This window comes from Lepidochelys kempii, chromosome 22 (genome assembly GCF_965140285.1).
Source record: "Lepidochelys kempii isolate rLepKem1 chromosome 22, rLepKem1.hap1, whole genome shotgun sequence".
In the NCBI taxonomy this organism is placed as follows: domain Eukaryota; kingdom Metazoa; phylum Chordata; order Testudines; family Cheloniidae; genus Lepidochelys; species Lepidochelys kempii.
The window spans coordinates 4,460,714-4,487,118 of NC_136401.1; the positions used below are offsets into that span (position 1 = coordinate 4,460,714).

The 26,405-nt window shown below is 44.8% G+C and overlaps 1 protein-coding gene across 5 annotated transcripts in view; it reads left to right on the forward strand.

The window, feature by feature from the left end:
• Positions 1 to 26,405, forward strand: part of FEZ1 (fasciculation and elongation protein zeta 1) — a 165,746-nt gene that overhangs the window by 45,112 nt on the left and 94,229 nt on the right. For all 5 annotated transcript variants that reach the window (XM_073320722.2, XM_073320721.2, XM_073320719.2 and 2 more), the window contains exon 3: positions 10,384 to 10,483. In XM_073320722.2, coding sequence (XP_073176823.1) covers positions 10,384 to 10,483 — 100 coding nt within the window. The remainder of the gene's footprint in view (positions 1 to 10,383; positions 10,484 to 26,405) is intronic.

Genomic DNA, 26,405 nt, shown 5'->3' on the forward strand with positions numbered 1-26,405 from the left:
TGCCCTCGCTCCTTCCCCTCCCCCCCAGCCTCCTGCACGTAAAACAGCTGATCGGGAGGTGCAGGGAGGGAGGGGGAGGTGCTGATCGGCAGGGCTGCCGGTGGGTGGGAGGCGCTGGGAGCAGGATGGGGGAGCTGATGGGGGTGTTGCTGACATATTGCTGTGGCTCTTTGGCAATGTACGTTGGTAAATTCTGGCTCCTTATGAGATTCAGATTGGCCACCCCGATCTAGAAGGTATATGTTTTCCAGTCAAGGTGTTCACATATCATAAAACCTGGAACATCTCCAAAGTGCCACAGCCTGCAACCAACGTCAACCTAGATTCACCTTCACCCAGACTTACAGATCCGGAAACCAATATGGCAAACCCAGTGTGTTATCCTGCAAGGAGGAGTACCTCGGTAAGGGGGCTAAACTCCCAGACCTGCCACTATATTCAGTTCCTGCCATTTTGTAAACGCTCTGGCCAAACACCAATCTTTTGGCTCTTGTAAAGTCCTCTCTGCCCATGATCCACTCGCAATGACATCGGTGTCAGCCAATTCTGACATGAAATTATGAGTCAAAAATGAAGTACTCTGGTTCAGGGATCACATTTATGTCCCTGATGGACCATCTCATCTAGCCATACTCCAGCTGTGCCATGATTTCATGCTGGCAGGCCACTTTAGGTGCTGGAAGACGTGAAGTTGATCTCTCACAACTGTTGGTGGCCAAAACTATTCTTATCCATCAAATCTTACATTGCTTCCCATGAGACTTTTGGCCAGACAAAGACCCCCTGTGCCAAACTTTAAAGTGCCTTCATCCTACTTCGACCCCACTCCCACCCTGGGCATCTATCTCAATGGAATTAATCACTGATCTCTCCAACTCTCAGGGTTGCACAGCTATATTGGCTATTGTCAAAATTGTGCACTTTGTGCCTTGTCAGAAGATCCATACTGCAGAAGCAATGGCTCATTTGTTTTGTGTCCAGATCTTCAAGCTCCATGGGTTACCAGCCGATATTACATTTGATTGTGGGTCACAATTTGTCTCCCATTTTTCGACAGAATTGTTCAAACTCCTGGAAGTCACCCTATGCATTTCCTCTGCTTACCACCCACAGACAGACGGACAATCAGAATGGGTAAATCAAATTCTAGAACAATATCTCTGCTGCTTTATCAACTACTGTCAGGGTTCCCTCCCCACGCTGAACTCTAGGGTACAGATGTGGGGACCTGCATGAAAGACCCCTAAGCTTATTTCTACCAGCTTAGGTTAAAAACTTCCCCAAGGCACAAATCCTTCCTTGTCCTTGGATGGGTACTGCTGCCACCACCAAGTGAGTTATATGAAGATTCAGGAAAAGATCCACTTGGAGTTCCTGTTTCCCTAAAATATCCCCCCCAAGCCCCTTCGCCCTCTTTCCTGGGGAGGCTTGAGAATAATCTACCAACCAAATATTCTTTAAAAACAGAACTTTATTATAAAGAGAAAAAAAAGTAAAAGAAACGCTTCTGTAAAATCAGGATGGAAGGTAACTTTACAGGGTAATCAGATTCAAAACACAGAAGATTCCCCTCTAGGCAAAACTTTAAAGATACAAAAAAACCCCCAGGGATAAACCTCCCTCTTAGCACTGGGAAAATTCACAAGCTCAAAACAAAAGATAATCTAACGTGGCTTGCCTTATTTACTTACTCTTTTTGCAATATTGAGACTCATTTTAGGATAATTTTAGGAGGAGTTTTCTGACCTGATGCTTCTCTGCTTCCCCAGAGAACACACAACACAGAGCACAAACAAAGCCTCCCTCCCCCCCTTCCGATTTGAAAGTATCTTATTTCCCCATTGGTCCTTTTGGTCAGGTGCCAACCAGGTTATTTGAGCTTCTTAACCCCTTACAGGTAAGGAGGAATTCTAGGCTACCCTTAGCTGTATGTTTATTACAACTACCATCAAATGATTGATTCTGAGTTCTATCTTTTGCTGAATTTGCCTACACTCAGTCCAATCAAAGATCATCTCACCAAAGTCCCTTCTATGCCAATTATGGCTTCCACCCCAGTTTCCATCCATCCATACTGCCACTCTCCCAAGTACTCGGAGCCTCTGATTTGATTCAACATCTCTACCACATCCAGGAGGAATTAAAATTACACTTAAACTCAGCCAAGGAGAGCTACAAATGATATGCTGACCTCCATCAACAGGACCTCCTCCCATGGTAATCGGAGACAATGTATGGCTCTTGACTCAACACTTGGATGCTGCCCGATTCATGAGGAAACGAGACCATCATTACATTGGACCAATCTGGATCACTCAACAGATCAAGCTCCAGTTACCTCATACCATGAAAATCCAGTATTCCATGCTTCCTTGTTGAAGAAATATATGGATAACTCCCTTCTGGACACAACCAACCACCTTCACCGCCCTCCCGCTCCCGTGGTTCAGGGGCAGGAAGAATACATTGTGAGACATATTCTGGATTCTAAGCTACTCCAAGGACAACACATGTATCTAATGGATTGGGAAGGATATGGCCCAGCTAACCATTTGCAGGAGCCGGCCAGCAACAGACATGTACCCAATCTCCTTCAGGAACTCCATCAGTCAGACCCAGTGATATACCTGAGATACATCAATGATATTTTCATCCTCTGGACAGACAACCTAAATTTCCTCACAGATTTCTACCACAACTTCAGCAATCATCACCCAATTGTCAAACTCTGTCTCGAACATTCCCACACAAGTATCAATTTCCTGTACATCACAATCAACTTCAACAGTAGAATCAGCTATACACAAGAAACTCATGAATCACCATGCTTATCTTCACAGATCCAGCAACCACCCCAAACACACCAAGAAATCTGTTAGCTACAGCCAGGCACTCACATACCACAGAATATGCTCTGAGGAGAAAGTCCAGGGTACACACCTTAACACACTTAAAACTGTCTTCACAAAACAAGGGACAAATAGATAGCATCATGGAATGGGCCCCCCAAATACCCCCAAAGAATCTGCTTCAATATGAAAAAAACCTAACCACACACCCCTAGTTGTCACATAGAATAGCAGGGTTGGAAGGGACCTCAGGAGGTCATCTAGTCCAAGCCTCTGTTCAAAGCAGGACCAATCCCCAATTTTTGCCCCAGATCCCTAAATGGCCCCCTCAAGGATTGAACTCACAACCCTGGGTTTAGCAGGCCAATGCTCAAACCACTGAGCTATCCCTTCCCCATACCACCCCACAGCAAAACCTATACATAGTATCATTAAACAGCCCCACCCAACCTTGCCAAGCTCATCATCAGAAGCAGGCTCTCCACAAAACAGGACCACCAAAGCAAAGTGGCACCAGACCCTGTGATAACAACAGATGCAAAACTTATAGGCATAGCTCCACTGCTACAATTGTCAATACCACAGACAACACATCTTTCAAGTCCATAGGTCCTACACATGCCTATCACAACATTCGGTGTTCTTCATCCTCATCCATCCTAAATGCCACAATAACAACTGTGTGATTGAAATGAGACAATCACTACACTCTCAAATGAACTCACACAGAAAAATGAAAAAAGACAAAAACACCGTGTTGCCCTTGGGTGAACACTTTTCACAAAATGGTCATGCCATATCTGACCTCTCAGTCCTCATCCTCAAAGGAAATCTGCAGTACTCCTTCAAAAGACAAGACTGGCAGCTTAAATTCCTAACTTTGCTAGACACTAACAATTATAGACTTAATAAAGACACTGGATTTCTGGCTTATTACAACAATCTGTAACTCAGTAACTCTGCCCTCCTGCAGATGTGTTAACTCAACACTTCATCTTGAATGATCTCTTACAATGTGTGTTAACTACTTGTGTTGTTAACTACAACCTGTTTCACCTTGTATTTAGCAGTAACACTGTGAGTACCTTTTCTAGACTGAAGAAGAGCTCTGCAAACACGGAAGCGTCTTTCTTTCACCAACAGAGATTGATCCAATCCAAAATATTACCTCACTCACCTTATCTTGCTAATGTGGGACTGTAAAGGTATCATGTTTACTGCTTTCCCACATCCACTTGTCTGTAACCCTGTCAAAGAAGGAAATTAGGTTGGTTTGGCATTATTTGTTCTTAACAAATCCCATTTTGGCTATTACTTATCACCTGGTTATCCTCTAGGGGCTTACAAATTGGTTGTTCAAAAATTTGTTCCAATATCTTTCCAGGTATCAAAGTTAGGCTGACTGGTCTATAGTTCCCCGGGTCCTCTATGTTCATGATCTTCAGGCCTCAGAAGATCATGGCTGAAATGAGACAAAATCAAATTAGAAATACAAAATGTTAACAATGAGAGTTATTAATTACTGTACCATACTACCAAATAAGGTGGTGGATTCTTCATCTCTTTAAATCTTCAGATCAAGACAGGATGCCTTTCTGGAAGATATACTTTAGCCAAACACAAGTTATTAGGCTCAATACAGGAGTAACTACATGAAATTCTATGGCTTGTGCTTTACAGGAAGTCAGACTATATAATGTCCCATCTCGTTTTAAAATCTGTGCATTAAACCAATTATTAGCCCATCCACTCTTCCTGCTATGCAGACTTCTTGCTCAAATTCCAGAGTGATGTTAAACTGAATCAAATAAACCTTCCAGGGAGTTTTCCACTCAAAGATAATGGGACTTTTGTATAATTTATTGTTATTATTTTGTATTGTATTATATTACTCAAGCTTAGACAATCTCCCCTCTATCCTCTGGGGTTCTGTGAGCTACCAATGAGGTAGAAAAGTGTTGTCCTGTCTTACTTAAGTTCTTTTACTGGCCCAATTTCTCGTCCAGGTGGCTGACTCCCACAGTGGTTGGTGACCCTTGGAGTTCCTTCTCAAGGTGAATTTTAAGTTCCTTAAGCCCATCTCTCTAAGCAAGTTCTGAATTGGCCAAAGGTTTCTTGTTCATCACTATTTCCTGGAAAACCTTTTGGTCCTTGGTAATGAGGTTGACGGTCACCTCATCAATCCATCTTGCCTGTCCAGACTGGGATTCTTGTAGCTGGGCTTCCAAATATGCCTGGACACTTTGTAGCTGCTGCCCCAAACTGTTCCTATTTCTGACCTCAGGTCATCTCCTCCGTCCTTTCTGGGCAACCTCTAGATGTTTCAAAGTCTCTAGCTCTTGTTTTAGGTCTTGTTTTAGTTACTTTTGGCAGCTTTCAGTGTCTCTTGGACAGCTTTGATTTCTGCTAGCACATCTATTATTTGCTCCATCTGGGTTCAACAGGGAAAACAGCTCACAATTTCTGTGTGGTACCAAAACAATTACAAACAATATGTAAAAACAAACAAAACCCCGCTAATGTGGAAAAAAGCTTCAGAAATGAGCTCCAGTTAAAGAAAATGTTAATGTGCAGATCTTGCCCTCCCATGTTAAAATCCACAGAAGAGGAGAGAGGAAATGTGAGGTTCCTGTGCAGAGTTTTCCTGGGATCATTTTGTTGTCCCTCGTCCCCAGTTTGGTCAGTGGGTCAGTCTTTAAGACCTGGATAGATCTTGATGGATGTGGTGGAAGTACAAGGGGCTCTCCTCCTGTGACTCTTATGAAATGCACTAAAGAATACTCCACAAAGCCCCTGCACTGCCCAGTTGTATATTAGGATCTTAAAAAAATGAAGGAATTTCCCACACAGAAAATGTTGCTAAGGCAATGCAAAGGTACATGCACACTGTGATGCAATGTACCTCAAAACAGCACCTTGTCTAACCCCCATAGTTGTCATTTGTATATAGTTGTGATATGTCATACAAAGGATGCCATGTAAGGTATCATATGAATGGTCATGACTGCTGAAACTCATTATTCTGTCAAAATATGTATATCGTTATTGTGCATGAAGTTATAGGCTTTTGCTGTATGGTTGTTATTTAAATATGTTGTGAGTCTGGGAGACGCCCACGTCTGGCTCTCACATGGCAACAAGGGTTGTGACCCACACCCAGGCAGGTGATAAATGACCACTGACCAGCAGGGGAATTGTAAATAAGAGACTTATAATTCAATAGAAGACAGCTGTGCAAGCACCACACACTGGGGATTGCTCATCTCTGTGACTCAGGAAGGTCCACCAGGACATGTCTGGGCCAGTATCTTTCCTGGGACATGAATTGAGAGTATAAAATAAGGGACAGTGGCATCATGAGACCACATCTCTCTTCCCCCACCTACTCTGAAGGCAACAAGATCACTGGGAAGATAAAGACTTTGGACTGAGGAGACTGGTCCCAGGCTGAGAAGGAAATTCAGCCTATATATTAAGAATTGTGAGAGTAGGGTGAGAAAAACTGTTTTCATGCAAATCTTGCTTAGTCTGATAAAGTTCAGGATTTAGACTGAAATTTTATTTATTATTTCTTATATAACAATCTCTGACCTCTGTGCCTAACACTTATAATCATTTAAATCGATCTTTCTTTCTTTTGTTAATAATCTTATTTTAATGTTTTATTTTAACCAGTGAGTTTGTCTAAAGTGCTTGGGGAATCTGGTCAGATTACAAAAGCTGGTACATGTCCACTATCTTTTGGCAAAGTGGCAAACTAATTAGTGAACTTGTACTGTTCATGAGAAGTCTTGAGCAGTGTAAGACAGGACATTTCTGGAGTACAAGATTGAGTCTGGGGGAAATATGCTGGCATCTCCCTGTATACAGTTCATGAGTGGCTTGGAGAGCATTCATACAACTTCACTGAGTTTGTCTCTGTATGGTAAAGGCTGTGTGAGAACAGGCACCTGGAGGGGTTTGGCTTCTCACCAGCATAACATTGTGAGAGAAAGCTCAGGCTGGAGAGTTAAGGGGGCAAAGTTTTCCCGCCATTCATGTTGTACCCTGTGGATCCGTCATACACATTAATGTTTTAATCTGCGTTGCCTTTCAGGAGTTTTAGAGTTAAAAACATGTTAGAAACCCAGAAGTTCAGAATTAAGATAGCACTTCCACAGCAAACCACAGAACGGTAACTGTCTTTACATCTCTTAGCACAGTGCAGCTCGATTCTGTGATTGGTGCCACTGTGATATAAATATTTACTAGCAATAAGTAGACCTCAAAGCCTCCAGAAGCACCTTATCATTGCAGTGCACTACCTATGAACCATTAACCTTTCTCATAGAAATAACTTTTAACTTTAAGAAAAGGAGTACTTGTGGCACCTTAGAGACTAACCAATTTATTTGAGCATGAGCTTTCTTGAGCTACAGCTCACTTCATCGGTTGCATAAAATGGAAAATAGAGTGAGGAGATTTATATACACACAGACCATGAAAAAATGGGTGTTTATCATACACATTGTAAGGAGAGTGATCACTTAAGATGAGCTGTTACCAGCAGGAGAGTGGGGTGGGGGGAGAGAAAACCTTTTGAAGTGATAATCAAGGTGGGCCATTTCCAGGAGATAACAAGAACATCTGAGGAACAGTGTGTGTGTGTGTGTGTGGGGGAGGAATAAACAAGGGGAAATATTTTACTTTGTATAATGATTCAACCACTCCCAGTCTCTATTCAAGCCTAAGTTAATTGTATCCAATTTGCAAATTAATTCCAATTCAGCAGTCTCTCGTTGGAGTCTGGTTTTGAAGTTTTTTTGTTGAAGAATAGTCACTTTTAGGTCAGAAATCAAGTGACCAGAGAGATTGAAGTGTTCTCCGACTGGTTTATGAATGTTATAATTCTTGACATCTGATTTGTGTCCATTTATTCTTTTACGTAGAGACAGTCCAGTTTGACCAATGTACATGGCAGAGGGGCATTGCTGGCACATGATGGCATATATCACATTGGTGGATGTGCAGGTGAACGAGCCTCTGATAGTGGGGCTGATGTGATTAGGCCCTATGATGGTGTCCCCTGAATAGATATGTGGACCCAGTTAGCAACGGGCTTTGTTGCAAGGATAGGTTCCTGGGTTAGTGGTTCTGTTGTGTGGTGTGTGGTTGCTGGTGAGTATTTGCTTCAGGTGGGGGGGGCTGTCTGTAGGCAAGGACTGGCCTGTCTCCCAAGATTTGTGAGAGTGATGGGTCGTCCTTCAGGATAACTCTTCACAGTCTGTTTTGGACTTAACTATCTTGAGTAATTTTGTATTGTGTGCAAACTTTGCCATCTCACTGTTTACCCCTTTTTCCAGATCATTTATAACAGTGGTTCTCAAACTTTTGTACTGGTGACCCCTTTCACATAGCAAGCCTCTGAGTGTGACCCCCCTAATAAATTAAAAATGCTTTTTTATATATTTAACACCTTTATAAATGCTGGCGGCAAAGCGGGGTTTGGGGTGGAGGCTGCCAGCTCGCGACCCCCCATGTAATAACCTGGTGACCCTCTGAGAGGGTCCGACCCCCAGTTTGAGAACACCTGATTTATAAATATGTTGAACACTGGTCACAGCAAACCACTATTTACCTCTTGGTATTATTACGGTAGCAATAGCAGTAGATAAAGTTGTCTAGCACTTTTTGTTGAAACCTCTGTTTTCATTTACTTATAACTTGGCCAAACTTGAATGCTTCAGGCTGAAAATTTCTACTCTGGGTCTGTGCCAAGATTGAGTTTTTTTGAATGTTTCAGCAAAAAATGATTCAGTTGTTTCTGAAAACAAGATTATTGAAGAGTAAGTTGTTTTGTCAATGTTAAATATTTTCCCAACCATTTCCATGGACAGGTCTCTTGCCTCCATTTGTTTTTAGCAGATGTTTGAAATTTGGCAAGGGACAGTTCTTAGGTCACACGTGTTGCGCTCTTGAAAATCTGTCCAGATTTGTCTGTTATAACTCTCACAACATCACCATTTATACGTGCCCAGTGGTACTTGTTAAACACTTCCCCATTCATTTTCTGAAAGTTCTAACTGTGCTGTGCATGTTCTCATGTCTCAGTGAGCCTCCTCCTCCTCCTTTATGCACATAGCCCATGTGTAGCTAGATCTCCAGACAAGACACAGGCAAAAGGGACCCTCCTCTTTCTTCTTAAATTACCTTTGAAATTGCTTGTCTGTTCTTATAGATAAGCAGTCTAATTACAATAGAGCAGGGTCAATCATTATCTGCTGGAGGGGGGTGGCCTACTGTGTTTTCAATTTACATTAGTTTGCAAAAGTAGATAGCAAGGAGGAAAGCCAGAATTCAGAGAGCTGTCTGGGGGTTGGGGTGAGCCACAGCCATTCCCTATCTCAGCTCCCCTTGAAGTTCAGTCCATTTGTCATTGTTGCTGGCCATCCAGAATACCTTGCAGCGAGGAACACACTGTCTATTTCCCATTCTTTCCCTATCACAATCGTCATATTTTCACCAGTAACGTCGACTATCCCTATTGCCATTATGGAGGTAGTGGTAGTTGTTGATTCTGTTGCTTCAGTGCCTTGGACCTGGGGTCTGGCTGCAGCCATTTTGTTTGGTCTAAAGTGCTATTTTTCCCCCTCATTCCTTTTTTTAGCAGACTGTAACTACCGGTCCATTTGACTAAAGAGAGCTCTCTGTAATAGTTTCACCTGTGCTGGAAAACTCTTAATACTTAAAAATCCTCTTCTCCGTAGCTGATTTTTGGCTGGATCTAGAGGGAGTGGAGTCAGAGATTGCATTAATTGCTGCAGCTTGCGAGGCCAGTTCTTGGCTATTTAAATCTTTGTTCTGAAGGAGCTGCTTTGGTCACTCAGCCACACAGAATGTAGTAGGTGGTGCACTGGTATTTCCATTTCCTTCATGGTCTTGTCTCTCTAATGTTGAAAAATTGGAAAGGGTTCTAAAAAGAGCTATAAGAATAATCTGAGGTCTGGAAAGCCTGTGTTGTAGTAGGAGACTAAAGAACATCAATCTATTTAGTCTATCCAAGAGAAGGTTAAGAGGTGATTTAGTCACAGTCTACAAGGGGAAAGAGATTTCTGAGAGCAGAGGGCTCCCTAAACTAGCACACAAAGGCAGAACAAGGTCCAATGGTTGGAAGTGGAAGCTAGACAAATACAGACTAGAAATAAGACACAGTTTTTTTTAACAGCAAGGGTAATCAACTATTGGTTTCTCAATCTCTGAAATTTTCAAATCAAGATTGTATATCTTTCTAAAAATATGCTATAGCTCAAACAGAAGTTATGGGCTTGATGCAGAAATTATTGGCTGAGGTTCTCTGGCCTGTGTTATGCAGGCGGTCAGAGTAAATGGTCATACTTATCCTTTCTGGCTTTAAAATCCATGAATCTATGAATGTTGTTTCAGGGCTGTTTTGAACAGAGCATGCTGAGACCATTCTTTCTTGAGGTGAGCCTTTCTTTCATTTAGGCAGGGTTGGACCCACCTGACAGCTATTAACATGTTTTTCTACTTTCAGGGTTTGGGATGCTTTAACAGACAATTACATTCCATCGATCACTGAGGATTGGAGGGACCCCGATATCGAGGTGTTGAATGGCAATATTTCTGACTCAGAGGTACTTCCCAGACTTTATTTTTTGCATTACTTGTAAAAAAAAAAACCTAACATGTTCTGGGACACCATTTGCAGTTTGATAAAGGAAGAATGTAAATGCATAAAATGGTATGATGTCCAGCAGCCATTCCGAGAAATAGGAATAATAGAATGTGAGAAGCGAGTGCCTGTCAGAGATTGGAACAGATCTCTCACAAACTGCATGAACTTAGGTCACCATCCCTTGATCATTGAAAAGCATGTGTAATGCGGAACTATAAATGAAACAGCCTTATATGTATGTAATGGGGGTTTTGTCAGCTAGGCTGTTGTTTGTTTGAGAGCGATAGTGAGGATGTTTGTACCACCTTCCACCATGGCACCGTTAGAACAATGTAGAGCACAGACTTGCCAGCCGACTGACCAACGCAGCTAGTGATTGCGAATGTATACGGCACGTCACAGAGCACTGCAGGGAGCTCAGCTGGCCCAGTGCTTCAGCGGTGTCAGGGTTGATGTAGTGCTCTTGTTTCTAGAGCTGGTCAAAAATGCAATTTTTATTCCAATGTGAATTTTGACATTTCAAAATTTGTTTCTGTTCAGAATTAGAACAAAAAGCTAAAATATCAAAAATGTTCAGAGAATGAAAAATTCCAAAGAGTTTAGATTCACAAGATTGGGCAGAACAGATGTCAAGGTTCCTCCCCCACTCTGAACTCTGTGGTACAGATGTGGGGACCTGCATGAAAACCTCCTAAGCTTACTTTCACCAGCTTAGGTTAAAACTTCTCCAAGGTACAAATTAATTTTATCCTTTGTCCCTGGATCTCCACTACCACCACCAAACTCTAACTGGGTTTACTGGGAAATGTAGTTTGGACACGTCTTTCCCCCCAAAATCCTCCCAACCCTTGCACCCCACTTCCTGGGGAAGGTTTGGTAAAAATCCTCACCAATTTGCATAGGTGACCACAGACCCAAACCCTTGGATCTGAGAACAATGAAAAAGCATTCAGTTTTCTTACAAGAAGACTTTTAATAGAAGTAAAGAAATCCCCTCTGTAAAATCAGGATGGTAGATACCTTCCAGGGTAATTAGATTCAAAACATAGAGAATCCCTCTAGGCAAAACCTTAAGTTACAAAAAAGACACACAGACAGGAATAGTCATTCTATTCAGCACAGCTCTTCTCTCAGCCATTTAAAGAAATCATAATCTAACACATAGCTAGCTAGATTACTTACTAAAAGTTCTAAGACTCCATTCCTGTTCTATCCCCGGCAAAAGCATCACACAGACAGACACAGACCCTTTGTTTCTCTCCCTCCTCCCAGCTTTTGAAAGTCTCTTGTCTCTTCATTGGTCATTTTGGTCAGGTGCCAGCGAGGTTACCTTTAGCTTCTTAACCCTTAACAGGTGAGAGGATTTTTCCTCTGGCCAGGAGGGATTTTAAAGGGGTTTACCCTTCCCTTTATATTTATGACAAAGGCAAATGTCATTCTGGGATGTATTAACAGAAGTGTTGTGTGAAAGACATGGGAGAGAACTGTTCCATTCTACTTAGCACTGGTGAGGCCTTACCTGTGGTATGGTGTTCATGTTTGGGCACCACACTGTTGTGTTCTTTAGAGATCTGGTGAAGGCATCATAAGCCCATGTGCAAGGAAGCTGTTTCTTTATTGAAGTTAATATCCAGCCTGTAAAAGCATGTCTAACTTGGAGGAGGAGCTGCTCCACTTTAACTTAACTCCTCAGGGTAAATGTGTCAACTTATTAGAGCTGCTAAGGGGGCGGGGGAAAGGGGGGGAGAGAGAGAGAGAGATGAGTCACAGACTAGCTCTTAAAGAGACAGGATCCTCACACACTTCAAGAAAGATATGGACAAATTGGAGAGAGTCCAGAAGAGAGCAACAAAAAGGATAACAGGTTTAGAAAACATGTCCTGTGAGGGAGGGTTGGAAGAACTGTGTACGTTTAGACTAGAGAAGAGACGACTGAGGGAGGACATGATAGCAGTCTTAATAGGTAAACGGTTGTTATAAAGAAGGTGGTAATCAATATTTCTCCATGCTGTGTGCAGTGTTGTTGTAGCTGTGTTGGTCCGAAAGAGGCAAGGTGGGTGAGGTAATATCTTTCATTAGACCAACTTCTGTTGGGGAGATGGCCTTCTGGAAGCTATGAAACTGTCTTAGGCTATAAAAGAAATGAAGGTTTGAAAGACTCCTGGTGCAAATGGGGTCCCTGTTAAATTTTACAAAAAGTTCTCAAAAACTTTAACACTTAGATTATTGAGTATGTTCAATGTGGCCAAGAATGAGCAAATTCTCCCACCAACTCTAAGAGAATCTGTAATTTCAGTTATTCCTAAACCTGGGAAAGACTGTGGACTATGTACTGCCAATTTCTTTAATCAATGGGATACTAAGATTTTAGCTAGAGCTCTTGTTATGCAATTGGACAAAGTTCTCTCGCACATGACACACATAAACCAGGTAGGCTTCCTTCATAACAGACACTCCTCGGATCATTTGTGTCAGCTGATACTACTGCTGCTTTGAGAGATTCTAAAGAATCCTGAGGTGTCGTTTCTTTAGATGCCAAAAAGGCCTTTGACTGCTCTCAAGGTTCCTTCCCCGCTCTGAACTCTAGGGTACAGATGTGGGGACCTGTATGAAAACCTCCTAAGCTTACTTTTACCAGCTAAGGTTAAAACTTCCCCAAGGTACAAACTATTTTACCCTTTGCCCTTGGACTTCCACTGCCACCACCAAACTTTATCTGGGTTCCTGAAAAAAACGTAGTTTGGACATGTCTTTCCCCCCAAAATCCTCCCAAAACTTGCACCCCACTTCCTGGGGAAGGTTTGGTAAAAATCCTCACCAATTTGCATAGGTGACCACAGACCCAAACCCTTGGACCTGAGAACAATGAAAAAGCATTCAGTTTCCTTACCAGAAGACTTTTAATAGAAGTAAAAAGGAATCACCTCTGTAAAATCAGGATGGTGAATACCTTACAGGGTAATTAGATTCAAACATAGAGATTCCCTCTAGGCAAAAGCTTAAGTTACAAAAAAAGACACGGAGACAGAAATATACATTCTATTCAGCACAGCTATTTTCTCAGCCATTTAAAGAAATCATAATCTAACACATACCTAGTTAGATTACTTACTAAGTTCTAAGACTCCATTCCTGTTCTATCCCTGGCAAAAGCATTACACAGACAGACACAGACCCTTTGTTTTTCTCCCTCCTCCCAGCTTTTGAAAGTATCTTGTCTCCTCATTGGTCATTTTGGTCAGGTGCCAGCGAGGCGAGAGGATTTTTCCTCTGGCCAGGAGGGATTTTAAAGGGGTTTACCCTTCCCTTTATATTTATGACACGCCCCCCAAATCTCAGCTAGGGTGAAACGCTGGCTGGGATTTCTTAGAATCAGAGTTGAAAGGGACCTCTGGAGGTCATCTAGTCCAACCCCCTGCCCAGAGCAGGACCAATTCCAACTAAATCATCCCAGCCAGGGCTTTGTCAAGCCTGACCTTAAAAACTTCTAAGGAAGGGGATTCCACCACCTCCCTAGGTAACGCATTCCAGTGTTTCACCACCCTCCTAGTGAAAAAGTTTTTCCTAATATCCAACCTAAATCTCCCCCACTGCACCTTGAGACTATTACTCCTTGTCCTGTCATCTGCTATCACTGAGAATAGTCTACATCCTTCCTCTTTGGATCCAACTTTCAGGTAATTAAAAGCAGCTATCAAATCCCCCCTCATTCTTCTCTTCCCCAGACTAAACAATCCCAGTTCCCTCAGCCTCTCCTCAGAAGTCATGTGTTCCAGACCCCTAAATCATTTTTGTTGCCCTTCGCTGGATTCTCTCCAATTTTTCCACTTCCTTCTTGTAGTGTGGGGCCCAAAACTGGACACAGTACTCCAGATGAGGCCTCAATGTCGAATAGAGGGGAATAATCACGTCCCTCGATCTGCTGGCAATGCCCCTCCTTATACACCCCAAAATGCCATTGGCCTTCTTGGCAACAAGGGCACACTGTTGACTCATATGCAGCTTCTCGTCCACTGTCACCCCTAGGTCCTTCTCTGCAGATCTGCTGCCTAGCCATTCGGTCCCTAGTCTGTAGCAGTGCATTGGATTCTTCCGTCCTAAGTGCAGGACTCTGCACTTGTCCTTGTTGAACCTCATCAGATTTCTTTTGGCCCAATCCTCCAATTTGTCTAGGTCCCTCTGTATCCTATCCCTACCCTCCAGCATATCTACCACTCCTCCCAGTTTAGTGTTATCCGTGAACTTGCTGAGGGTGTAATCCATACCATCCTCCAGATCATTAATGAAGATATTGAACAAAACTGGCCCCAGGACCGACCCTTGGGGCACTTCGCTAGATACCGGCTGCCAACTAGACATGGAGCCATTGATCACTACCCGTTGAGCCCGACAATCTAGCCAACTTTCTACCCACCTTGTAGTGCATCCATCCAGCCCATACTTCTTTAACGTGCTGACAAGAATACTGTGGGAGACCGTGTCAAAAGCTTTGCTAAAGTCGAGGAACAACACGTCCACTGCTTTCCCTTCATCCACAGATCCAGTTCTCATCATAGAAGGCAATTAGATTAGTCAGGCATGACTTGCCCTTGGTGAATCCATGCTGACTGTTCCTGATCACTTTCCTCTCCTCTAAGTGCTTCAGAATTGATTCCTTGAGGACATGCTCCATGATTTTTCCAGGGACTGAGGTGAGGCTGACTGGCCTGTAGTTCCCAGGATCCTCCTTCTTCCCTTTTTTAAAGATGGGCACTACATTAGCCTTTTTCCAGTCTTCCGGGACTTCCCCCGATTGCCATGAGTTTTCAAAGATAATGGCCAATGGCTCTGCAATCACATTTGCCAATTCCTTTAGCACTCTTGGATGCAATGCATCCGGCCCCATGGACTTGTGCATGTCCAGTTTTTCTAAATAGTCCCAAACCACTTCTTCCTTCACAGAGGGCTGGCCACCTCCTCCCCATGCTCTGCTGCCCAGTGCAGCAGTCTGGGAGCTGACCTTGTTCGTGAAGACAGAGGCAAAAAAAGCATTGAGTACATTAGCTTTTTCCACATCCTCTGTCACTAGGTTGCCTCCCTCATTCAGTAAGGGGCCCACACTTTCCTTGACTTTCTTCTTGTTGCCAACATACCTGAAGAAACCCTTCTTGTTACTCTTAACTTCCCTCGCTAGCTGCAACTCCAGGTGTGATTTAGCCTTCCTGATTTCATTCCTACATGCCCGAGCAATATTTATATACTCATCCCCGGTCATTTGTGCAATCTTCCACTTCTTGTAAGCTTCTTTTTTGTGTTGAAGATCAGCAAGGATTTCACTGTTAAGCCAAGCTGGTCGCCTGCCATATTTACTATTCTTTCTACACATCGGGATGGTTTGTCCCTGTAACCTCAATAAGGATTCTTTAAAATACAGCCAGCTCTCCTGGACTCCTTTCCCCCTCATGTTATTCTCCCAGGGGATCCTGCCCATCAGTTCCCGGAGGGAGTCAAAGTCTGCTTTTCTGAAGTCCAGGGTCCGTATTCTGCTGCTCTCCTTTCTTCCTTGTGTCAAGATCCTGAACTCGACCATCTCATGGTCACTGCCTCCCAGGTTCCCATCCACTTTAGCTTCCCCTACTAATTCTTCCCGGTTTGTGAGCAGCAGGTCAAGAAGAGCTCCGCCCCTAGTTGGTTCCTCCAGCACTTGCACCAGGAAATTGTCCCCCACAGTTTCCAAAAACTTCCTGGATTGTCTGTGCACTGCTGTATTGCTCTCCCAGCAGATATCAGGATGATTGAAGTCGCCCATGAGAACCAGGGCGTGCGATCTAGTAGCTTCTGTGAGTTGCCGGAAGAAAGCCTTGTCCACGTCATCGCCCTGGTCTGGTGGTCTATAGCAGACTCCCATCACGACATCACCCTTGTTGTTCACACTTCTAAACTTAATCCAGAGACTCTCAGGTTTTTCTGCTGTTTCATACTTGAGCTCTTAGCAGTCATACTGCTCCCTTACATACAGTGAAACTCCCCCACCTTTTCTGCCCTGCCTGTCCTTCCTGAACAGTTTATACCCATCCATGACAGTACCCCAGTCATGCGAGTTATCCCACGAAGTCTCTGTTATTCCAATCTAATCATAATTCCCTGACTTTGCCAGGTCCTCCAGTTTTCCCTGCTTGTTTCCCAGGCTTTGTGCATTTGTATATAGGCACTTGAGATAACCCGCTGATCACCCCTTGTTCTCAGTATGAGGCAGGAGCCCTCCCCTCTTGCGCTCTCCTGCTCGTGCTTCCTCCCAGTATCCCACATCCCCACTTAACTCAGGGCTTTGGTCTCCTTCCCCTGGTGAACCTAGTTTAAAGCCCTCCTCACTAGGTTAGCCAGCCTGCTCATGAAGATGCTCTTCCCTCTCTTCGTTAGGTGGAGCCTGTCTCTGCCTAGCACTCCTCCTTCTTGGAGCACCATCCAATGGTCAAAGAATCCAAAGCCTTCTCTCTGACACCACCTGTGTAGCCATTCATTGATTTCTACGATTTGACGATCCGTACCCCGGCCTTTTCCTTCCACGGGGAGGATGGACGAGAACACCACTTGCGCCTCATACTCCTTTATCCTCCTTCCCAGAGCCACGTAGTCTGCAGTGATCCACTCAAGGTCATTCTTGGCAGTATCATTGGTGCCCACATGGAAAAGCAGGAAGGGGTAGTGGTCTGAGGGATCGATGAGTCTCAGCAGACTCTCCGTCACATTGCGAATCTTAGCCCCTGTCAAGCAGCAGACTTCTCTGTTTTCCCGGTCAGGGCAGCAGACAGATGACTCAGTCCCCCTGAGGAGAGAGTCCCCGACCACCACCACCTGCCTCCTTCTCTTGGGAGTGGTGGTCGTGGAACACCCAACCTTAGGACAGTGCATCTCATGCCTTTCAGCTGGTGGAGTCTCCTTCTTCTCCCTTCCCCCAGACGTATCATCTGGACCACTCCCCGCAATGGTACCTGTGGAGAGGACATGAAAACGGTTACTTACCTCTATCTGCGTTGCTGGTACATGGACGTTCCCCCTTCTTCTTCTGGAGGTCACATATTGCCAAATTACTTCACTGTCCTCCTGTCCCCGCTGCACAGCCTGCTCTGAATCTTCAGAACCTTGTGCCCGTAGAAGCATATCCTGACGTCTGTCCAGGAAATCTTCAGTTTCTCTTATGAAACGCAGGGTCGATACCTGTTGCTCCAGACCTTGAACCTTCTCTTCCAATATGGAGACCAGCTTGCACTTTGTACAGACAAAGTCGCTTCTGTCCTGTGGAAGAAAGACAAACATGGCACATCCAGTGCAGGTCACAACAGCTGAACACTCCCCATCCATATTACCTTCCTACTATGAGCTTCCTCAGGAGATGAAGTAATTACTCAGAGAAGCCGAGTAATTACTCAAAGCTTCTTCCTGGAGCTCTAGGAAAAACAGAGTTAATAAGACACATGCACCTCTAACTATACTAACAATATTTTCCACATCTCAAGGACGATTTTAACCAGTTGATTCTGGGAAACTTTCACAGGAGAGTGCATCAGCCACTTTGTTAGAAGCTCCTGAGATGTGTTGGATGTCGAAATCAAAATCTTGGAGAGCTAAACTCCACCGAATAAGTTTTTTGTTATTTCCCATGGCGGTATGAAGCCACTGTAGCGCAGCATGGTCGGTTTGCAGGTGGAAACGCCGTCCCCAAACATATGGGCGTAGCTTTTCCAGAGTGTAGACAATGGCGTAACATTCTTTTTCACTGACTGACCAGTTGCTTTCCCTCTCAGACAGTTTTTTGCTGAGAAACACACAGGGTGGAATTCTTGATCCAGTCCTTTCTGCATTAAAACTGCTCCCACACCACACTCGGACGCATCTGTGGTTACTAGGAATGGTTTGTCAAACTCTGGGGCCCTTAGTACAGGGTCAGACATGAGTGTCACTTTAAGCTGGTTAAAGGCCTTCTGACACTCTTCAGTCCACTGAACGGCATTTGGCGGTTTCTTTTTGGTTAGGTCTGTCAGTGGGGTGGCGATTTCGCTGTATTGTGGTACAAATCGTCTGTAATAACTGGCCAAGCCTAAGAAGGATTGAACCTGTTTCTTTGACTTTGGGACAGGCCACTTTTGGATAGCATCCACTTTGGCCTGTAGGGGGTTGATAGTTCCTTGATCCACCTGGTGTCCAAGGTAAGTCACTCTGTTTAGGCCTATTTCACACTTCTTAGCCTTAACAGTTAGTCCTGCCTCCCTTATGCACTCAAAGACTTTTTGTAGATGTTCCAGGTATTCTGCCCAGGAATCCGAAAATATGGCCACATCGTCAAGGTAGGCAACTGCATATTCTCCTAATCCCGCTAGGAGACCATCTACAAGTCTTTGGAAGGTGGCGGGTGCATTTCGCAGCCCGAAAGGGAGTACATTAAATTCATACAGCCCGAGATGTGTGGTGAAGGCTGACCTTTCCTTGGCGGATTCATCTAGCTGTACCTGCCAGTACCCCTTGGTTAAGTCCAAGGTAGAGATGAACTGGGTCCGTCCCAGTTTCTCTAATAGTTCATCTGTGCATGGCATTGGATAGTTGTCTGGGCGAGTTACAGCATTTAGCTTATGGTAGTCCACGCAAAAGATATTTTTTCATCTGGTTTGGGAACAAGAACCACTGGAGATACCCATGCACTTCCAGAGGGGCGGATTACACCCATCTGTAATATATCCTGGATCTCCCGTTCTATAGCAGTTTTAGCTTGAGGAGACACCTGGTAAGGTTGGACTTTAATTGGGTGAGCATTACCTGTGTCAATGGAGGGGTATGCCCGTTCAGTCAGTCCTGGGGTGGCTGAGAACGTCGGTGCATAACGAGTGCACAGCTCCTTGATCTGCTGTTGCTGCATACGCCCAAGGGTCATGGAGAGATTCACCTCTTCCACACCACCAGCACTTTTCCCTTCATAGTAGACACCTTCAGGCCACTCAGTGTCGTCTCCTCCCTGGGCTGTACACCGACAAACTTTTAATTCTCTGGTATAAAAGGGCTTTAGAGAATCATAGAATATCAGGGTTGGAAGGGACCTCAGGAGGTCATCTACAACCCCCTGCTCAAAGCAGGACCAATCCCCAATTAAATCATCCCAGGCAGAGCTTTGTCAAGCCTGACCTTAAAAACTTCTAAGGAAAGAGATTCTACCACCTCTCTAGGTAAAAAGAAAAGGAGTACTTGTGGCACCTTAGAGACTAACCAATTTATTTGAGCATGAGCTTTCGTGAGCTACAGCTCACTTCATCAGATGTTTACCGTGGAAACTGCAGCAGACTTTATATACACACAGAAATCATGAAACAATACCTCCTCCCACCCCACTGTCCTGCTGGGGGGTGGGAGGAGGTATTGTTTCATGATTTCTGTGTGTATATAAAGTCTGCTGCAGTTTCCACGGTAAACATCTGATGAAGTGAGCTGTAGCTCACGAAAGCTCATGCTCAAATAAATTGGTTAGTCTCTAAGGTGCCACAAGTACTCCTTTTCTTTTTGCGAATACAGACTAACACGGCTGTTCCTCTGAAACCTCTCTAGGTAACGCATTCCAGTGTTTCACCACCCTCCTAGTGAAAAAGTTTTTCCTAATATCCAACCTAAACCTCCCCCACTGCAACTTGAGACCATTACTCCTTGTCCTGTCATCTTCCACCACTGAGAATAGTCTAGAACCATCCTCTTTGGAACCACCTCTCAGGTAGTTGAAAGCAGCTATCAAATCCTCCCTCATTCTTCTCTTCTGCAGACTAAACAATCCCAGTTCCCTCAGCCTCTCCTCATAAGTCATGTGTTCCAGACCCCTAATCATTTTTGTTGCCCTTCGCTGGACTCTCTCCAATTTATCCACATCCTTCTTGTAGTGTGGGGCCCAAAACTGGACACAGTACTCCAGATGAGGCCTCACCAATGTTGAATATAGGGGAATGATCACGTTCCTCGATCTGCTGGCTATGCCCCTACTTATACATCCCAAAATGCCATTGGCCGTCTTGGCAACAAGGGCACACTGTTGACTCATATCCAGCTTCTCGTCCACTGTCACCCCTAGGTCCTTTTCTGCAGAACTGCTGCTTAGAGAATTAATATGGTACACCTTAGGCTTTCGGTTGGCGGTGGGGAATGCTATGAGATAAATAACAGCTCCCTGGCGCTCCTGGACCAGGAATGGTCCTTCCCATGATGCTTCCATTTTATGGGCCTGGAGCGACTTTAAGACCATGACCTGGTCCCCTACTTTGAAGGAACGCTCTCTGGCATGTTTATCATACCACACTTTTTGCTCTTTTTGAGCCTCCTGTAAGTTTTCTTTAGCAAGGGCTAAAGAGGTTCGGAGGGTGTTTTGTAGGTTGGTTACAAAGTCCAGAATGTTAGTTCCTGGAGAAGGTGTAAATCCCTCCCATTGCTGTTTCACCAACTGTAATGGCCCCTTAACCTCACGGCCATATACAGGTTCAAATGGGGAAAACCCTAAACTGGGATGGGGTACAGCTCTGTAGGCAAAAAGCAACTGCTGCAACACTAGGTCCCAATCATTGGAGTGCTCATTTATGAATTTACATATCATGGCCCCCAAAGTTCCATTAAACTTCTCCACCATGCCATTTATTTGATGGTGGTAAGGAGTGGCAACCAAGTGATTTACCCATCAGCTTCCCAGAGGTTTTTCATAGTTTCTGCCAGGAAATTAGTCCCTGCATCTGTGAGGATGTCAGAGGGCCAACCTACCCTGGCAAAAATGTCTGCTAGTGCTTGGCACACACTTTTAGCCCTGGTGTTGCTTAGGAGCTACTGCTTCCGGCCATCGGGTGGCAAAATCTATGAAAGTCAGTATGTACTGCTTTCCTCTGGGTGTCTTTTTTGGAAAAGGACCCAGAATATTGACAGCTACTCGCTGAAATGGAACTTCAGTGATGGGGAGTGGCTGGAGTGGGGCTTTGACCTGGTCTTGGGGTTTTCCCACTCTTTGGCATACTTTACAAGACCGGACATAGGTAGAAACATCCTTGCCCATTCCCTCCCAGTGGAATGACCCCCCCAAACGGTCTTTGGTCCTGTTCACCCCAGCATGGCAACTAGGATGATCGTGGGCTAAGCTCAAGAGCTTGGTCCGGTATTTAGTTGGAACTACCAACTGTCTCTGAGGATGCCAGTCTTCCTGGTGTCCACCAGAAAGAGTTTCCTTGTATAAAAGTCCTTTTTCTACAACAAACCTGGATCGATTAGAAGAGCTGAGAGGCGGAGGGTTGCTCCGTGCCGCTGTCCAAGCTCTCTGGAGGCTTTCATCTGCTTCCTGTTCGATCTGGAACTGTCCCCTTGATGCTGGAGACATCAGTTCCTCATTGGATTGTGGACCTATGCTTGGTTCCTCTGGAAGCGATGTAGGGGATGGGGCTGTTTCCATTGACTGTGAACCGCTCTCCACTGGGACACTATGTTGGGGTTCAGGCTCCGGCTGAGCCTCTTGTGTAGGGTTATGGGCTGCTGCTGGTTCAGGTTCGGTGGGGCCCTTTTGTGTTGAGGTTGCAAGTACTGGATTCAGTTCTGGCAATGGGTCTGGTTCCGGTTCTTCCGCTGGTTCTGGGATTGGTTCAGTCTGGGTCTCTGGGACTGGATCCACTACTGCTGTTGCAGACATTGGCCTGGGGTCTGGGTCCATCACCTCTGACCGGGTCCTGATAGAAGTTTCCGGAATAGAGCTAGTCCTCACGGCTTGTTTAGCTTGGCTGCAGGTGACCATTCCCACCCTCTTGGCCCGCTTCACATGATTGGCCAAGTCTTCCCCCAACAGCATGGGGATGGGATAATCATCATAGACTGCAAAAGTCCACGTTCCTGACCAGCCCTGGTACTGGACAGGCAACTTGGCTGTAGGCAAATCGAAAGAGTTGGACTTGAAGGGTTGAATCGTCACTTGGATCTCTGGGTTGATTAAATTGGGGTCCACTAAGGAAGCATGGATAGCTGACACTTGTGCTCCGGTGTCCCTCCACGCGTGACCTTCTTCCCGCCCACACTCAGTTTCCCTCTTCTCCAAGGGTATCTTGGAGGTATCTGGGCGTGCGGATCTCTGGTGTGATTGCAGTGCAATGAACTGTAATCTGTTGGGGTTCTTGGGCCAGTTGGCCTTTACATGCCCCAGCTCATTACATTTAAAACATCGTCCAGCTGACGGGTCACTGGGGCGAGGTGGGTTGCTGGAGAACGGGGTGGTGGGACGATAAGGGGTCTGGAGATTTCTTTGGGAGGTAGGTGGGGCTTTGGGTGGCTCCCGGTAATAGGGTGTGGTCTGGGATTGGTCCAACTGCGACCAGTTTTCTTCTTCTCTGCCACCTCTACCCATCTGGCTCCAATCTCTCCTGCCTCGATTACAGTTTAGGGCTTCCCATCTAGGATGTATCTTTCTATTTCCTCAGGAACACCCTCTAAGAATTGTTCCATTTGCATTAGGAAGGGCAAATTTACTGGAGATTCAACACTTGCTCCTGATATCCAGGCATCCCAATGTTTCACAATGTGGTAGGCATGTTGGGTAAATGACACGTCTGGTTTCCACCTTAGGGCTCTGAACCTCCGATGAGAATGCTGGGGTGTTATCCCCATTCTGACTCTCGCCTTGGATTTAAACAGTTCATACTTGTTCATGTGTTCTTTAGGCATTTCAGCCGCCACCTCAGCTAAGGGTCCACTGAGGTGCGTCCTCAGCTCTACCATGTATTGGTCGGTAGAGATGCTGTACCCAAGGCAGGCGCTTTCAAAGTTTTCTAAGAAGGCCTCAGTATCATCGCCTGCCTTGTAGGTGGGGAACTTTCTGGGATAGGAAGTGGTACTTGGAGAAGGATTGCTAGGGTTTGTTGGTATATTCTGCTGAGCCTTTACCTTCTCCATCTCCAGTTCCTGCTTCCTCTCTTTTTCCTTCTCCTCCTCCACATGCTTCCTTGCCTCCATTTCCCTCCTGTGGGCAGCCTCCTGTACCTCGTTTTCCATCCACATGAGTTCTATCTGTTTTTCATGTTCCTTTTGTTTTTCATCAGCCTGAAATCTGGCTAATTCCAGCTTTTGTTGAGCCGTGGAGTCTGTCATCCTAATCTCTCTGTTTTTAACTAACTTTACACCCAAGGTTTAGAAATAAACAAAACTTGGCTTGTAAAATTTTGTTGTGCTGGAATAGGATACCTATTCTATGATAGTGATTGTCAGCCTACAGAAAAAGACAATTCCCTTTTGTCTCTGCTCTGGCTCCAAAGCAGAGAAAAAACTAACTGCTTTCAGTTGGACCTCCTTTCCAGCAGCCCCAAAGGAAAAAAAATATTTCCTTTTTAAAATCTGTTTTTCTGGTTCAAAAAATCTCAAATTGATCTGAAAAGGATTTCAGGTTAATCCCACCACTCTGCCACCATGTCAAGGTTCCTCCCCCACTCTGAACTCTAGGGTACAGATGTGGGGACCTGCATGAAAACCTCCTAAGCTTACTTTCATCAGCTTAGGTTAAAACTTCCCCAAGGTACAAATTAATTTTATCCTTTGTCCCTGGATCTCCACTACCACCACCAAACTCTAACTGCGTTTACTGGGAAACGTAGTTTGGACACGTCTTTCCCCCCAAAATCCTCCCAGCCCTTGCACCCCACTTCCTGGGAAAGGTTTGGTAAAAATCCTCACCAATTTGCAGAGGTGACCACAGACCCAAACCCTTGGATCTGAGAACAATGAAAAAGCATTCAGTTTTCTTACAAGAAGACTTTTAATAGAAGTAAAGAAATCCCCTCTGTAAAATCAGGATGGTAGATACCTTCCAGGGTAATTAGATTCAAAACATAGAGAATCCCTCTAGGCAAAACCTTAAGTTACAAAAAAGACACACAGACAGGAATAGTCATTCTACTCAGCACAGTTCCTTTCTCAGCCATTTAAAGAAATCATAATCTAACACATAGCTAGCTAGATTACTTACTAAAAGTTCTAAGACTCCATTCCTGTTCTATCCCCGGCAAAAGCAGCATACAGACAGACACAGACCCTTTGTTTCTCTCCCTCCTCCCAGCTTTTGAAAGTCTCTTGTCTCCTCATTGGTCATTTTGGTCAGGTGCCAGCGAGGTTACCTTTAGCTTCTTAACCCTTTACAGGTGGGAGGATTTTTCCTCTGGCCAGGAGGGATTTTAAAGGGATTTACCCTTCCCTTTATATTTATGACACAAGCGGAGTGCCCTAGGGGTCGGTCCTGGGGCTGGTTTTGTTCAACATCTTTGTTAATGATCTGGATGATGGGATTAATTGCACCTTGAGCAAGTTTGCAGATGACACTAAGCTGGGCGGAGAGATCGATATGCTGGAGGGTATGAATAGGGTCCGGACTGACCTAGACAAATTGGAGGATTGGGCCAAGAGAAATCTGATGAGGTTCAACAAGGGCAAGTGCAGAGTCCTGCACTTAGGAAGGAAGAATCCCATGCAGCGCTATAGGCTGGGGATCGAGTGGCTAAGCAGCAGTTCTACAGAAAAGGACCTGGGGATTATAGTGAACAGGAAGGTGGATATGAGTCAGCAGTGTGCCCTTGTTGCCAAGAAGGCCAACGGCATATTGGGCTGCATTAGTAGGAGCATTGCCAGCAGATTGAGGGAAGTGATTATTCCCCTCTATTTAGCACTGGTGAGGCCACACCTGGAGTATTGCATCCAGTTTTGGTCCTCCCCTCCCCCCCATCCACTGAAGGTATGTGGTCAAATTGGAGATAGTCCAGCGGAGGGCAACGAAAATTATTAGGGGGCTGGGACACATGACTTACGAGGAGAGGTTGAGGGAACTGGGGTTATTTAGTCTGCAGAAGAGAAGAGTCAGGAGGGATTTGATAGCTGCCTTTAACTACCTGAAGGGGGGTTCCAAAGAGGATGGAACTAGGCTGTTCTCGGTAGCGGCAGATGACAAAACAAGGAGCAATGGTTTCAATTTGCAGTGGGGGAGGTCTAGGTTGGATATTAGGAAAAACTATTTCACTAGGAGGGTGGTAAAACACTAGAAAGGGTTACCTCGGGAGGTGGTGGAATCTCTATCCTTGGAGTTTTTTAAGGTCAGGCTTCACAGAGCCCTGGGTAGGATGATTTAGTTGGGCTGGTCCTGCTTTGAGCAGGGGGTTGGACTGGATGACCTCCTGAGGTCCCTTCCAACCCTAACCTTGTGTGATTATATGAAATTGACCATTATGGCCTGTGAATTTGGCAGGGCCCTACAGGTAACCAATGTGTTGTCATCTAATAAAACATAGAAGCTATAATATAGCTATTAATTCTACATTAATATTACAATGGTTTGCTCAATGAATTTCTCTGTGGGTTCTGTCAAACAACTGGGCACACACACACAGCCACCTGTATTTATGACTGACTTTTGCAGAGATTGAAGCAGCATTGTTGTTTTATAGAAATACACTCATGGAGGCTAAACCCTAATTAGAATATTGAAATAGTTGGTATCACAAAGAAAAATGTTTTACTGTTAATATTTTTATTCAAACCTTTGCACACAAAACTATTGTTATTGCAACAAAAACTCCGCCAGAGTATAAAAAAATCATGATCTAGTGCGACAAAGTTCTGAGCCTGTAATTGTGGGTCCCGCGCTTCCTGGCTGATCCAGGGGCCTCAGAAATTCACTAAGGCCCCAATGTGACCTTCCTTTCACAGTGTAGTGGCCAGAGTCACAGCCTATGGAGCTACTTTCATCACAGGCCAGTATGGGAGATGGGAGGGGGAAACACTCCACAGTCTGTGTTGCTCCATAGAGGTCAGTAGGCACAGTTCGGCCTCTGAATGGATCTCTGCAGAGTAGGGGAGGGGGGAATCCGGGCCCACCC